The 15,214-nt window shown below is 60.4% G+C and overlaps 1 protein-coding gene across 6 annotated transcripts; it reads right to left on the bottom strand.

The window, feature by feature from the left end:
• Window positions 1-1,472: 1,472 nt before the first annotated feature.
• On the bottom strand, window positions 1,473-15,144 carry RECQL4 (RecQ like helicase 4). 6 transcript variants are annotated; one of them, XM_065669097.1, is made up of 24 exons: window positions 14,822-15,143; window positions 13,852-13,885; window positions 13,133-13,242; window positions 12,757-12,891; window positions 11,883-12,550; window positions 11,094-11,193; window positions 10,355-10,475; window positions 9,691-9,819; window positions 9,355-9,504; window positions 9,179-9,271; window positions 8,960-9,096; window positions 8,780-8,863; window positions 8,439-8,627; window positions 8,178-8,360; window positions 7,792-7,969; window positions 6,108-6,388; window positions 5,887-6,024; window positions 3,826-3,985; window positions 3,616-3,745; window positions 3,344-3,516; window positions 2,403-2,592; window positions 2,130-2,283; window positions 1,922-2,030; window positions 1,473-1,837 (listed from the first exon to the last, which is right to left on the bottom strand). In XM_065669097.1, exons 1-24 carry the CDS (start codon window positions 14,903-14,905, stop codon window positions 1,716-1,718), a joined length of 3,852 nt encoding a protein of 1,283 aa, XP_065525169.1. In that variant the 5' UTR covers window positions 14,906-15,143; the 3' UTR covers window positions 1,473-1,715. The 6 variants fall into 6 exon arrangements, with proteins under 6 accessions (XP_065525169.1, XP_065525171.1, XP_065525170.1 ...); XM_065669099.1 differs by having other exon boundaries at window positions 9,355-9,501; XM_065669098.1 differs by having other exon boundaries at window positions 9,691-9,816.
• Between the last annotated feature and the right edge of the window lie 70 nt (window positions 15,145-15,214).

Below are 15,214 nucleotides of genomic sequence, written 5' to 3'. Positions count from 1 at the left end.
GGGGCGTGAAGTTCTCCAGTTGGGAACCAGTTGGGAACTGGGATGGGGTGGGGGGGGGGTTTGGGTTGGGCAGGAGGTGCTGGTGTAAAACCCAGCCTGGTTTTGGGGGGGGTTTGAAAGGGTTTCATCCTGCCCAAGAGTGGGCATCAACCCTTCTGTCACCATGGCAACGGGCATCCAAACTTATCTCCATGGGGAGATGCCTACCCCCCGTTTCTCCATGGCAACCATCCAACCCCCTGTTTCCATTGTAATGGTCATCCAACCCCCTATCTCCATGGCAACGGGTATCTAACCCCTTATCTCCATGGCAATGGGTAACCAACCCCTTATCTCCATGGCAATGGGTATCTAACCCCTTATCTCCATGGCAATGGGTAACCAACCCCTTATCTCCATGGCAACAGGTATCCAAGCCCCCTATCTCCATAGCAATGGGCATCCAACCCCTCTCTCCATGGGGATGGGCATCCTCCTCCTTATCTCTGTGGTTATGGACATCCATCCCCTTATCTCCATGGTTACGGACATCCATCCCCTCATCTTCATGGCAACGGGTATCCAACCCCTCTATCTCCATAGCAATGGACATCCAACCCCTTATCTCCATAGCAATGGACATCCAACCCCCATATCTCCATAGTAGTGGGCATCCAACCCCTCTATCTCCACGGTGATGGGCATCCTCCTCCTTATCTCTGTGGTTATGGACATCCATCCCCTTATCTCCATGGTTACGGACATCCATCACCTAATCTTCATGGCAACAGGTATCCAACCCCTTACCTCCATAGCAATGGGCATCCAACCCCTCTATCTCCATGGTGATGGGCATCCTCCTCCTTATCTCCATGGTTATGGACATCCATCCCCTTATCTTCATGGCAATGGACATCCAACCCCTTATCTCCATAGCAATGGGCATCCAACCCCTCTCTCCATGGGGATGGGCATCCTCCTCCTTATCTCTGTGGTTATGGACATCCATCCCCTTATCTCCATGGCAACAGGCATCCAAACACCCTATCTGTATGGTGATGGGCATCCTCCTTATCTCTGTGGTTATGGACATCCATCCCCTTATCTCCATGGTTACGGACATCCATCCCCTCATCTTCATGGCAACGGGTATCCAACCCCTCTATCTCCATAGCAATGGACATCCAACCCCTCTATCTCCATAGCAATGGACATCCAACCCCCATATCTTCATGGCAATGGACATCCAACCCCCCTATCTCCATAGCAATGGGCATCCAACCCCTCTATCTCCACGGTGATGGGCATCCTCCTCCTTATCTCTGTGGTTATGGACATCCATCCCCTTATCTCCATGGTTACAGACATCCATCCCCTTATCTCCATGGCAACAGGCATCCTACCCCCTTATCTCCATAGCAATGGCATCCACCCCTCCATCGCCATGGCAACATCCCCTCTCCATCACCATTGGAACACGGGCAGGAGGCAGCTCAAATCCATGAGTTTTATTCATCCCTGACTAAAATCCACATAAAACCTGGAAAAGCCGAGCGGAGGCAGCGCCCGGAGCAGGCCGGACAGGCAGAACCCCCCCTGAGATGTGGTCCTCAAGGGGTGAACAAGGCTCGGGTGATGCCCCCTTGTCCTTCAAGCACGAGGTGCTGGCAGCATCCTCACCAGGATCCGGTGCTCAGGGGGTGGACGAGGGGTGGGTGATGTCCCTCAAGCCTCCCTCACCTGGTGGCCAGGATCTCCTCGGTGGCCATGCGGGCGAGCTGGTGGAAGTCCACGCACAGATACCTCCTCCAGAAGCGCCGGTCGCGGCCGTAGATCTGGGCAGGGAAACAGGGGCTTCCTGCCGGGAAGAGGCAGGGAAAAGCGCGGTCGGGAGGAGAAAAAGAGGCAGGAAGAGCCCAATTCCAACCTCTCCTTCTCCTACCGATGCCGTGGAAGATCCTGGCGACGGCTCTGCCCGTGAACTTCTCATCCCGGCGGATGTCGAGGAAGTGCCGGATATCGGCGCGGATCTGGCTCTCCCAATCCCGCAACTGAGGAGGACGGGGACACGGGGGGGAGGTCGCATCCATCCTCCCCCCCCTTCATCCCAAGCTCAGCCGTGGGCCCGAGAGGGAAAGGGATGCGCTCACTTTGGCACCATCGAGACCTTCATCCTCCTCCTCCTCCTCGCGGCCACGCTCAAGCCGCTCCTTCTCGAAGTAGTCGCTGAGCAGAGCCTTCAGGCGGGCGCTCCTCCGCTCTTCCTCATCCACGGGGTGAGGGCCATAGGTCTGGAAGGCCACGCTGCAGCCCAGCATCAGCCTCCTCCTCCTCCTCCCAGAGTGGGAGGGATGGGCAACCACTGGGGCTACTCAAAGCAAGGGCTCTGTAGGGTTTTGGGGTCCTTCTCCAGCCATACTCACCTTTGGAAGGTCTGGAAGCAGGCCCGGAGCTGGCCAAGGGCCATCTTCTCCCTGGCCACCACTCTCTGGTGGAGGAAGTCGCAGACGGAATCCAGCTCCTCGTCGCTGAGGTCGCCGTAGGCGCGGAGGTGGAAGGAGAGGTCTCCGAACTCCACCAGGACCCCGCTCTTCCCAGCACTGCGGCCGCCGTCTGAAGGCACCAAGAGAGGGTTGGAACCAACAATGACCTGGTGGCCACCAAGACCTGGCCCTCACCAAGACCTGGAGCCCACCAAGACCTGGCCCTCATGAAGACCTGGAGCCCACCAAGACCCTGGGACCATCAAGACCTGGAACCCACCAAGACCTCAGACCCACCAACACCTGGAGCCCACCAAGACCTAGGGCCCACCAAGACCTGAAGCCCATCAAGACCTAGCCCTCACCAAGACTTGGAGCCCACCAAGACCCTGGGCCCATGAATACCTGGCACCTACCAAGACCTGGCCTTCACCAAGACTTGGAGCTCAACAAGACCTGGATCCCACCAAGTCCTGGCCCTCACCAAGACCTGAAGCCTACCACGACCTAGAGCCCATCAAGACCGGGCCCTCACCAGGACCTGGAGCCCACCAAGACCCTGGGCTCACCAAGACCTGAAGCCCACAAAGTCCTGGCCCTCACCAAGACCTGGAGCCCACCAAGTCCTGGCCCTCACCAAGACCTGGAGCCCACCAAGTCCTGGCCCTCACCAAGACCTGGAGCCCACCAAGACCTGGAGCCCACCAAGACCTGGAGCCCACCAAGACCTGGAGCCCACCATGACATAGCACCCACCAAGTCCTAGCACCCACCAGGACCTGGAGCCCACCAAGTCCTGGCACCCACCAAGTCCTGGCACCCACCAAGACCAGGCCAACCCTCTGCATCCCCTCCCAAGCCCCCCCGTCCGACGCCGGTACCTCTGCGCAGCCGCGGCTCCCACTGGAGCTGGCGCAGGGCCCGTTTCACCAGCACCACCTCCCAGCCCATGGAGTCGCTCAAGGAGACCACGTCGAACGCCACGGAGCTGCTCTGGACGTGCTCCTTGCCCTCCAGGCGCTCCCGAGCCAGGACCACGGCAACGGGGGGCGAGCTGAGGAGCAGGAGACACCGAAACCACGTTGGCCCCATGGCTTGGAGCCCCATTGGCACAGCCCAACGGTCCTGGGGGTCACCACGAGGGGGGTCCTACCTCCGAGCCACGTCCCGGAGCTGCCGGGGTCCTCCATAGCACTGGAGCCGGCACGAGGAGTAGGTGGGAGGCAGCAGCTCCAACCAGCGCCGCGGGTGAAGCTCCAGGTAGCACAGGAGGGTCTCGATGGCTGCAGGAGAGGAGGTTGAGGAGCTGCCGGAGGTGATCCCAAAGGGAGCCGGGGGCTCCAGGGCCGGGTATGGGCATCACCTTCCTCCCGCAGGTCCAGGGCCTCCACGGTTGCTTGGATGGGGATGGCTCGCTCATGCTTGTGGCACACGCGGGGCCTGCTCTGCCTTGTCCCGCTCTCCTCCTCTCCCACCTCTTCCTGCAGGAGCTCGGCCAGCTCCGCATCTTCCACCTCCGCAGCCTGCAATGGAGGTGGCGAGAGGACATCCCAACCATCCCGAGCATCCCAACCATCCCGAGCATCCTGAGCACCCCAACCATCCCGAGCATCCCAACCATCCCGAGCATCCCAACCATCCCGAGCATCCTGAGCATCCCAACCATCCCGAGCATCCCAACCATCCTGAGCATCCCGAGCATCCTGAGCATCCCGAGCATCCCGAGTATCCCAACCATCCCAACCATCCCCATCATCTCGACCATCCCGACCATCTTCACCATCCCAACCATCCTGACCACCCCAACCACCCCGATCGCTCTCCTGGCCAGAGCCTTCACCTCACCCTCACTCCCCTCAATGGATTTCATGGACTCATGGACTGTGTTGGAAAGGACCTCAAAGCTCAGCCAGTTCCAACCCCTGCTCCAAGCCCCATCCAACACTGCCAGGGATGGGGCAGCCACAGCTTCTCCCTTCCACCCCCTCAGTGTCCCAGCATCCTCATGGTGATAAAACATCATCCCAAGGTCCCATTCACCCCCTTCCAGCATCCCACCACCCTCATGGTGATGAACTTTAGCCCAAGGTCCCATCCAACCCTTCCAGCATCTCAGCACCCTCATGGTGATGAACTTCACCCCAAGGTCCCATCCATCCCTTCCCTCTTCCACTTGGAGCCGTTCCTGCCCATCCCATCCCTGCCTCCCTTGTCCCAAGCCCCTCTCCAGGCTCCCTGCAGCCCCTTCAGGCACCGGAGCTGCTCTGAGGTCTCCCCTTCAGGAGCCTTCTCCTCTCCATCTCCCCACCGTGGCCACCACCACCCAAAGCCTCTCCCTCCGCGCTCCCCCTCAGCGGTGACCTGAGGAGCTTCCCCCCACCCAGCACCCCCGAGCCCTCCCCAGCTCCCTCCCGGTGCATCCCGGCACACGGGTGGCTCCCGGCCCCATCCCACCATGGCTCTGCCCTGGGCTCTGCCATTGCTCGCTGCGGTCCTCGCACAGGATGTGACCCCCCCAGAGCTGCCTCATCCCAACCTTCTGTGTGCCCCATCCCATCCCATCTCATCCCATCCCATCCCAACCTCCGGTGCGCCCCATCCCATCCCATCCCAACCTCCAGTGCGCCCCATCTCATCCCATCCCATCTCATCCCATCCCAACCTCTGGTGCACCCCATCCTGTCCCATCCCATCCCAACCTCCTGTGTGCCCCATCCCATCCCATCCCAACCTCCGGTGCACCCCATCCCATCCCAACCTCCGGTGCACCCCATCCTGTCCCATCCCAACCTCTGGAGTACCCCATCCCGTCCCATCCCATCCCAACCTCCTGTGCGCCCCATCCCATCCCAACCTCCAGCGTGCCCCATCCCATCCCATCCCAACCTCCGGTGCTCCCCATCCCATCCCAACCTCCTGTGTGCCCCCATCCCATCCCATCCCAACCTCCTGTGCGCCACATCCCATCCCATCCCATCCTCCTGTGCGCCCCCATCCCATCCCATCCCAACCTCTGGTGCACCCCATCCCGTCCCATCCCATCCCAACCTCCAGTGCACCCCATCCCATCCCATCCCAACTTCCGGTGCTCCCCATCCCATCCCATCCTCTGGCGTGCCCCATCCCATCCCAACCTCCTGCGCGCCCCATCCCATCCCAACCTCCGGTGCTCCCCATCCCGTCCCATCCCATCCCATTCCAACCTCCGGTGCTCCCCATCCCATCCCATCCTCAGGCGTGCCCCATCCCGTCCCATCCCATCCCATCGCCTTCCTCCCGGAGCCACTCCCCGCTGGGCCCTGCAGCGACGGCCTCATCCTGTCCCCTCGGCAGCTCGCACCGCGGCGCTGGTTTCTCTTCCCCGTATCACCAGCACCTAAAGCCCCACTCCGTGCCGCATCGCCCCGGGAAGCCTCCCCCTCACCTCGGTGGCCTCTCGGTGCTGCCGGTGCAGCTCCCGGCACTTGCACGGCACAAAAACCTTCCGCACCAGCCTCTTGACGGTGACAAAGTCCACCGAGTCACCGTAGATGTGCCGCCGCAGCTCGGGCAGGTCCCCCCCCTTGGTAGAGCAATGGTCACCCTTGGCCATAAGAACCCCAAGAGCCAAGGAGAACCCGGATCGCTCCCGGGATCCGGCGTTACCTCCGCATCCAGGAAGAGGTGGCAATGAGCGGCGGCCCCATCCCGCCCGGCGCGGCCGATCTCTTGGACGTAGCCCTCCAAGCTCTTGGGCATGTTGTAATGGATCACGCCGCGCACGTCCGCTTTATCCAGCCCCATGCCGAAGGCCACCGTGGCCACCACCACGCGGAGCTGGCCGCTCATGAAGCGGCTCTGGACGCGGCGACGTTCGGCGGCGGAGAGGCCGGCGTGGTAGGAATCGGCCAGCGCCACTGAGCACCGGGCATGGAGGCTCCTCTTGGCTGAAGGAAGGAAGGAAGGAAGGGGAGAGGCTTGGATGGGGTGCGAGGAAGGGGTTTCCATCAGGAGACCCCCCCAAAGGGAGCTGGAATGAGGGGGGGGAGTGAGGAGAAGACCCTGCCCCGGGTTGGGATCGATGGGGAGGAGAGGGACGGGCGCAAACAAAGCCGGATCCGAGCGGTTCCAGGGAGAGGGAAGACTCCCGGGTCACAGGTTGGGAAGGAAGGAAGCCCGTGGAGGTGGACAACGAGGGCTAAACCCGATCTCAGCAGCACTAAAACCAGGCTTCGAGCGGCCAACGGAGCCAGAAACCTTCCACAAGCACAGCTCGTTCCCTATGGATTGCCAATTCCAAGGTGGATGCACCAGGTGAGATATTCCAGGCTCTATTCCATTTGGGATCCACCAGGTGAGATATTCCGGGCTCTATTTCAACATAGATCCACCAGGTGAGATATTCCAGGCTCTATTCCATTGGGGATCCACCAGGTGAGATATTCCGGGCTCTATTCCAAGGTGGATCCACCAGGTGAGATATTCCAGGCTCTATTTCAACATGGATCCACCAAGTGAGATATTCCAGGCTCTATTCCATTGGGGATCCACCAAGTGAGATATTCCGGGCTCTATTCCATTGGGGATCCACCAAGTGAGATATTCCGGGCTCTATTCCATTGGGGATCCACCAGCTGAGATATTCCAGGCTCGATTCCAATGGGGATCCACCAGGTGAGATATTCCGGGCTCTATTTCAACATGGATCCACCAGGTGAGATATTCCAGGCTCTATATTCCATTGGGGATCCACCAGCTGAGATATTCCAGGCTCGATTCCAATGGGGATCCACCAGGTGAGATATTCCGGGCTCTATTTCAACATGGATCCACCAGGTGAGATATTCCAGGCTCTATTCCATCGGGGATCCACCAGGTGAGATATTCCGGGCTCTATTTCAACATGGATCCACCAGGTGAGATATTCCGGGCTCTATTCCATTGGGGATCCACCAGGTGAGATATTCTGGGCTCTATTCCATTGGGGATCCACCAGGTGAGATATTCCGGGCTCTATTCCATTGGGGATCCACCAGGTGAGATATTCCGGGCTCTATTCCATTGGGGATCCACCAGGTGAGATATTCCAGGCTCTATTCCATTGGGGATCCACCAGGTGAGATATTCCAGGCTCTATTCCATTGGGGATCCACCAGGTGAGATATTCTGGGCTCTATTCCATCGGGGATCCACGACGTGAGATATTCCGGGCTCTATTCCATTGGGGATCCACCAGGTGAGATATTCCGGGCTCTATTCCATTGGGGATCCACCAGGTGAGATATTCCGGGCTCTATTCCCTTGGGGATCCACCTATCCTGGGCTCCGTCTCCCGCTGCCGTGCACTTACCCTTGGCCTTCCTCCCCGGGGCAGGATCCTGAGCTCGGGGCCGTTCCCTGAGCGGGACTCCCTGGAGGCAGGTCCGGATGAGCGCCGCGATGCGAGCCGTCTCCTCGCGCCGCGTGCAGTAGACGATGATGGAGTCCAGGGAGCCGAAACGCTCCCCTCGGAGCAGCGAGATGAGGGCCTGAGCACGGGGGAGAGAACCATGGAATGGGTTGGGATGGGAAGGACCTTCAAGCTCCTCCGGTTCCAGAGGCAGGGATCCCTTCCACCGGAGCAGGGTGCTCCAAGGCCTGTGTCCAACCTGGCCCTCGAGCACTGCCAGGGATGGGGCAATCCCAATCCCAAAGGGTTTGAAGGTCCCCCCGGGAAGAAGGGGTCCGTGTCCCTACCTCATCCCTGTTCCTGTCCATGGAGACGGAGAGGAGCAGGTTTGGGGGCACAGCGGCCGAGTGCACCGTTATCCCTTCCTCCGGTGGGATTCCCAGATGCTGGACCACATCCCGCGCCGTGGCCAAGGTGGCCGTCGCCGTCAAGCCCAGGAAGCAGCGGACACCCAAGCGATCCCGGAGAACCTGGTGGGAAGGGAAGGGAAGGTTGGAATTCCGGTTGCATTCCCAAGCTTTTGGGGATGGGATCTCCCTTTGTCCCACCTTGCAGAGCCGTAGGTAGCAGGGCCGGAAGTTGTGGGACCACTCGGAGACGCAATGGGCTTCATCGATGCAGGCGAAGGCCACGGGTGGCAGCCGGTCGGCGGAGGGCAGGAATCCACCTCCGGATCCACCGCCGCCAACCAGAGCTTCCGGGGACAGCAGCAGGATCTGCACCTCGCCCTTCATCACCTATGGGATGCATCGGATCCGGGAGATCCATCCGGCACAACGGGACGTGCTCCCATGGGAGCAGGGGTGGTTGGAACCCGGCGCCGTTGGTGTCTCTCCTAGGGCCATGGAGCACACGCACGGTTCTCCATGGAGGATCCGGAGCTTCTCACCTTCTCCATGGCTGCTTCCCGTTGGGATTTGGGCATGTTGGAGTGGATGCAGACGGCCTTCAGGCACCGGGGAAGCCCTGAGACCTGGAAGGGAAGCGCGTCACCTCCAACTGCTCCATGGCCACTTGGACACCTCCCCGATGAGCATCCCGATGGGATGGGAGAACTGGGACCTCCGACCTGATCGTCCATGAGGGACACCAGAGGGGAGATGACCAAGGTGATGCACTTGGAGCGCTGGTGGTAGAGGTAAGCGGGGAGCTGGTAGCAAAGAGACTTCCCCATCCCTGTGGACAACACCACCAAGGTGGAGAGACCTGGGAGGAGAACCAAGGCGTTGGGGCCGACCTCGACCACTTGGGTGATGAAGAGGAGGAGGAAGGAAGGAAGGAAACGCACCGGAGAGGATCCTCATGATGGCCACCTCCTGGCCGGGCCGGAAGGAGCTGTAGCCCAAAGCCCTCAGAGCTTCCAGCACCTCCTTTGGGGTCTCTGTAGGGGACCGCACGTGCTTAGGGGAGGACCAGAGGTCCCAACCTACCCCACCACGGCCGGAGCATCCCTTGGTGCCCTACCTCGCACCTTCCCCTCCGCTCCGAGGCTGTAGAGGGGCTCCATGGGCGCTGGTGGAGCCGGGGGCTCGTACGCCGGCCTCCAACCATCCCGAGGAGCGCTCGCCTCCAAAATCCCATTGGATCTTCCCACGTTGCTGCCTCCGCTCTCTGCTGGGGTTGGAAGACAGCAGCTGGGAGCTGCAGGCGGTGGTTCCAACCCCACCACCAGGAGCCTGGTGCTCCTGGAGCACACCCATCCCAGCATCATGCCCAAAGCCCAGGTAGATCCCTCCGGGATAAAGGAAACCATTCCAGGTCTCCATGGGTTCATCGCAAAGCCAAGGGCCAGGGCCTCACCACAGAGCTCTGGGCAGAAGGTGTTGGTCCTACGAGCCACCTCCTCCAACGTGGGCAATGGAGCTTCCTCCTCCTCCTCCTCTTCCTCAGGAGCAGGGCCGCTCTTCTCCACCTCTCTGGCAGCTCCTGCTGGGAAACGGGCCTTTCCTTTACTTACATCCACGGGAGGCAGCAGCCTCATCATTCCATCCGCTTCCAGGAGTTATCCCTAAAAACCCCTAAGGAAACAGCGGAGGGAAGCCACAGGGAGGTGGGAAAACCCAACTGGAGCTTCCCACCAGGGATCCGAACGTGGCTCATGGATTTGCCAAACCGATCCCATAATCCAGCATCCAGGGAGGAGAGCCTGGAAAGGAGAAGCTCCAGAGCTTGGAGCAGCTTCCAGTGCCTAAAGGGGCTGCAGGAAACATGGAGAGGGGCTTGGGACAAGGGATGCAGGGATGGGATGAGGAGGAAGGGCTTCCAATGGGAGAGGGGGGAGATAGATGGGATCTTGGGAAGTTCTTCACCGTGAGGGTGCTGGGACACGGGCATGGATTGAATGGAGAAGCTGCGGCTGCCCCATCCCTGGCAGTGCTCAAGGCCAGGTTGGACACAAGGGCTTGGAGCATCCTTCTCCAGTGGAACTGGATGATCCCATCCCATCCCATGATTCCATGATCACCTCGGCACGCCGATGCCCAGTGTCCTGTCCCACCACAACGGAAGCAGACGTCCGAGCTCCGGTCCATGGATCCGCCTCCTCCGAACCATCCTGCCTTCTTCTGCCACTTCTGCTTCCACATCTGCAAGGCAGGACCAGCCCACGTCACGCTTCTACCTTGAGCATCGATAAAGCCGCGGTCGATCCCATTGGATATCCGGGGTTTCCAAGCGGATCTGCTCCGTGATCCCGCTGGGCACCAAGGTGAGACCGAGTGCTCGGTAGTCCCCTGGGTCTTCCTTCATACAACGGGGGTTCTGCTTCCCCTTTTCCAGCCATCAGGAACTCCATTGCGGCCCCTTCATCCACCCTCAGGAGCCATGGATGCATCGCACGGACCCACGCACCTCCAGGCTCCTCAGGTGCTCTTGACCCTCACGAGGTTTGCAGAAGGCGATGGGGTTGTCGTCTATGGCAAATCCGTGTTTCCACCTCCCAATCCGTGACCCACCTCCCAATCGCATCCCTGGTTTCCCTTAGGATATCCCCTAGGATTCACTCCAGAACCTTCCAGTGAGACTGATGGGCCGATCGCTTCCCCATTCTGGGACATGGGGGTGACCATCAACCTTCCCTCCGGTCTTCTGGAACCCCCCCAGATACCCAGAACTCCCCAAAGCCTATGGAGCAACGGCGTTGGGATACGATCCCAAGGGATTCCATGCGCACGAAGGATCCCAAAGGAACGCTGGGGCTTTACCTGCTTGCGGAGGCGATGCCCTCGCAGGGCAAAGCCTCGGACGTGGGATCGACTCCGCAGGTTGAGCCGGACAAAATTCCCTCTGCTCCTTGGAAACGCTCTGCAAGGAGAGAAGAGGGGAAGGAACCCAGGAGCCACCAGAGCCCCCCTTCAAGTGCCCCCAAAGAGGGCTCCGAAGGAGGTATCGCCCCATTGTTTGGTCCTTGCCGGGGGGCCCAAAGGTGGTGATGATGCTCAGGGGCAGGGGGGAAGGAGCACAGGGATGAGGGCAGAAGAAAACCAGGATAAAAGGAAACCCCTTTCTCCGACACAAAGGGATGTGGAGCTGCTGGATTGAGGGCAAGGAGGGGCATGGAGATGCTGCAGGGGCAGGGATGCTCCAGCTGGAGCATCCCTGGCTCTGGAGCCAGGCTGAGGGAGCTGGGCTGGGGCAGCCTGGAGAAGAGAAGGAACCTGAAGGGGAGACCTGAGAGCAGCTCCAGTGCCTAAAGGGGCTGCAGGAAAGCTGGAGAGGGGCTTGGGACAAGGGATGCAGGGATGGGATGGGGAGGAACGGCTCCAACTGGAAGCGGGAGGAATTAGATGGGATCTTGGGAAGTTCTTCACTGTGAGGGTGCTGGGACACAGGAATGGATTGAATGGAGGAGCTGGGGCTGCCCCATCCCTGGCAGTGCTCAAGGCCAGGTTGGACACAAGGGCTCGGAGCATCCTGCTCCGGTGGCAGCGGTCCCTGCCCGTGCTTGGAGCTGGATGAAGCCGGACCCTGGGACAGCATCCGATGGCTCCTACCTGGCAGCGATGACTTTGCGGGTGCATCTGGGCTTCTCCTCCTCCTCCTCCTCCACCTCTCCCAGGAGGTTTTCCAAGGGCTCCATCACCTTCCTGAGCTCCTCCTGCTCTTCCTTCTCCTCTTCTTCCTCCTCTTCGCTCTTCTTCTTCTCCTTCCTCCCCCCATTGCCAGCACCAACCGCTCCCTTGGCCGAGCCTCGGTGGCAGCGCCGGAGCTTTGCCGGAGCCTCCTGTCCCTCCTCTGCTCCACGTGGCCTTTTCCTATTGGAATCTCCCCCTCCTTCCTCCTGCTTCGGGGGGGCACAAACGCCTTCTCCTTGCTCCTCCTCCTTTTGAGTGGGCCCCGGCTTTGTCTCTTCACCCATGGGTGCCCCTTGGCACCTCTGGAGCCAGGCAGGATCCAGCGAGCCCAGGGTCTGCGCCAGCGTCTCCTTCAGCTCCTGGAATCTCTTCCTGGCTTGGGGAGCTTGGGAAGGCTTCGATCCCGCAGCCAGGATGAGCGGGGCCAGCCCCGCCACCGAGCGAGGGAGGAGGAGATCTTCGGCTTTGGCTTCTTCCCTTAGGAAAGGCTCCATCGGCGCCGCGGTTGGGCCCTGATCCTTGCGGAGCTTAGGAACAAGCGGGCTCTTCCTGGGGGCCGGGGTCCTCCGTGGGGTCAGGGGGGTCTCCTGTGCACGAAGGGAAGGAGAAAGAGGCCTCAGATCCTCCTCCAAAACATTCCCCAGCCAAAGCAACCGGGAGCTTCCGCGGTGCCCACCGGCAGCTCCCACCCTTTGCTCCCCCCTTTAGAAGGCAGGGGCCATGGTTTTGGGGTCCCCAAGAGCAAGAAGAGGCTCCGAAGCAGCTCCAGCCTCGATCCATGACCAATCCTGACCTTGCCAGCAGCTCCCAGCTTGGATTTCAGCTTCATGCCATAGTATTGCACCGAGGCCTCGGGCACGCGGCGGCTCTGGCGCGGCGCCTTCGGCTGCCGGTTGAGGTGGGAGCCCCAACAGCCAGAGTCGGGCACCTGCAAGGACACCGGGAACGCTCGATCCCAACGGATCCATCCCAAAACGTCTCAAGTCCAAACCTTTCCCCGCAAACCCATGGAATTCTGTCGTGGAGATGAGCTCCGATGCACCCCGAAGGAGACGGGAGCAGGGGAAGCAGCTCCTCTGATCCCATCTTTTGGCCACAGGAAGAGCATTTGGGATGAAGAGAGCATCCCATGGGATTTTCCTGAGCGCAGGGGTTGGTTTCTCCAGTACCTGCTCTGTGGCTGGAGGCTCCGGAGCTGCTGATTGGCCGGAGGGGCTGGGCTGGGCAGGATCCGATTGCACTCCCTGCTGCTTCAGCATCCTGTATTCCTTGTAAAGCCCTGGAAGAGGTCACCATGGAATCATGGAATGGGCTGGAAGGGACCTTAAAGCTCCTCCAGCTCCAACCACGGGCAGGGACCCCGTCCACTGGAGCAGCTTGCTCCAAGCCCCCTTGTGTCCAACCTGGCCTTGAGCAGGGATGGAGCATCCCAAGCTTCGCCCTTCAACCCCTTCCATCAACCACCCTCATGGGGAAGAGCTTCCCAAGGTCCCATCCAACTCTTCCCCCTTCCAGTTGGAGCCGTTCCTCCCCATCCCATCCCTGCATCCCTTGTCCAAAGCCCCATTGCTCCAAGCCCCGTCCAGCCTGGCCTGGATCAGTTCCAGTGATCCAGAGCTTCTCCGTTCCACCCCTCCCAGTGTCCCAGCACCCTCATGGTGATGAACTTCATCCCAACATCCCATCCAACTCTTCCCTCTTCCAGTTGGAGCCGTTCCTCCCCATCCCATCCCTGCATCCCTTGTCCCAAGCCCTTCTCCATGTTCCCTGCAGCCCCTTTAGGCACCGGAGCTGCTCTCAGGTCTCTCCTTAAGGAGCTTTCTCTCCTCCAGGATCCAACCGGGCACCTGCACCCATGCAGCACCCACAACCCCATGGTCGCACTCACGCCTGGTGTCCTCTGGAGCTGCCGCGATGTCGGCCTGCAAAGGAAACACATCAGGAATCACATCAGGAATCATTCTTGGATGCCATGGAATGGATTGGTCCCGTTTGCTGCTGCTGGGAATGAGGGGAAGGGAAGCTTCTCTGCTGGTTTGGGGGGGGGGGTTAAGTGGGAATCCAGGTTGGAAACAAGGGGCTTGGAGCACCCTGCTCCAGTGGAAGGTGGGTTGGAAGCGGGTGAGCGTGAAGGTCCTTTCCAACCCAAAGCATTCCATGGCTGTATAGAATGGGATTTGGGTGGTGGTACGCTCGTGCCTGACCCCGGGATCTCCATTCTCCGGTGATGTCATGGAATCAATGAGGTTGGAAAAGAGCTTTAAGCTCATCCAGTCCATCCATGCACCCATCCATCCATCCACCCACCCATCCATCCATCATCCATCCATCCACCCACCCATCCATCCTTCCATGCACCCATCCATCCACCCATCTTCCATCCATCCATCCACCCACCCATCCATCATCCATCCATCATCCATCCATCCACCCATCATTCATCCATCCATCTTCCATCCATCCGTCATCCATCCATCCACCCATCCTCCATCCACCCATCATCCATTATCCATTCATTATCTCTCCATTATCCCTCCATCCAATATTCCTCCATTATCTATCCGCTATCCATGTATTATCCATTATCCATCTAATATCAATCCACCCATTACCCCTCCATCACCCCCCCCTTACTCCTCCATCACCCCCCATTACCCCTCCATCACCCCCCCTTACCCCTCCATCACCCCCCCCCTTATCCCCCCTTACCCCTCCATCACCCCCCCCTTATCCCTCCATCACCCCTCCATCACCCTCCATCACCCCCCATCACCCCTCCATCACCCCCCATCACCCCCCCTTACCCCTTCATCACCCCCCATTACCCCCCCATCACCCCCCTTACCCCCCTCTCGTACCTGCCCGGGTTTCCTCCTCCGCTCCCGCACGAACTCCGCTTCCCATCGCTTCAGCAGCGCCCTCAGCTCCCGCAGCCGCTCCATGGGGCTCGGGTCCGGGTCCGGGTCCGGGTCCGGGTCCGGGTCCGGGTCCGGGTCCGGGTCCGGGTCCGGGTCCGGGTCCGGGTCCGGGTCCGGGTCCGGGTCCGGGTCCGGGTCCGGGTCCGGGGTAGACGTGGCCGTGGCCGGGGCCGGGGTAGACGTGGCCGCCCGGAGCCCCCCGTGCCTTATAGAGCGGCGACAGCGCGAACCTCTAGCTCCCGCCAGCCGTCATCCAATGGGAAGCGAGGAAGGGATGACAGACAGAGATAAGAGCCAATGGGATGGGAGAAGAGGGCTTTGTTGGCGCCGCTG

The sequence above is a fragment of the Lathamus discolor genome, chromosome 2 (assembly GCF_037157495.1).
Source record: "Lathamus discolor isolate bLatDis1 chromosome 2, bLatDis1.hap1, whole genome shotgun sequence".
NCBI classification, from domain to species: Eukaryota; Metazoa; Chordata; class Aves; order Psittaciformes; family Psittacidae; genus Lathamus; species Lathamus discolor.
This window is presented reverse-complemented; position numbering and strand designations above follow the sequence as displayed.

What these genes read in the sequence shown, in the direction of transcription:
- RECQL4 (XM_065669097.1), bottom strand. Translation starts at nt 14,905, where the DNA reads ATGGAGCGGCTGCGGGAGCTGAGGGCGCTGCTGAAGCGATGGGAAGCG. An exon ending in AGCCTCCAGCCACAGAGCAG is followed by an intron (nt 12,892 to 13,132) that starts GTACTGGAGAAA and finishes GTGTCCTTGCAG; the next exon opens with GTGCCCGACTCTGGCTGTTG. An exon ending in CATCATGAGGATCCTCTCCG is followed by an intron (nt 9,097 to 9,178) that starts GTGCGTTTCCTT and finishes TTCTCCTCCCAG; the next exon opens with GTCTCTCCACCTTGGTGGTG.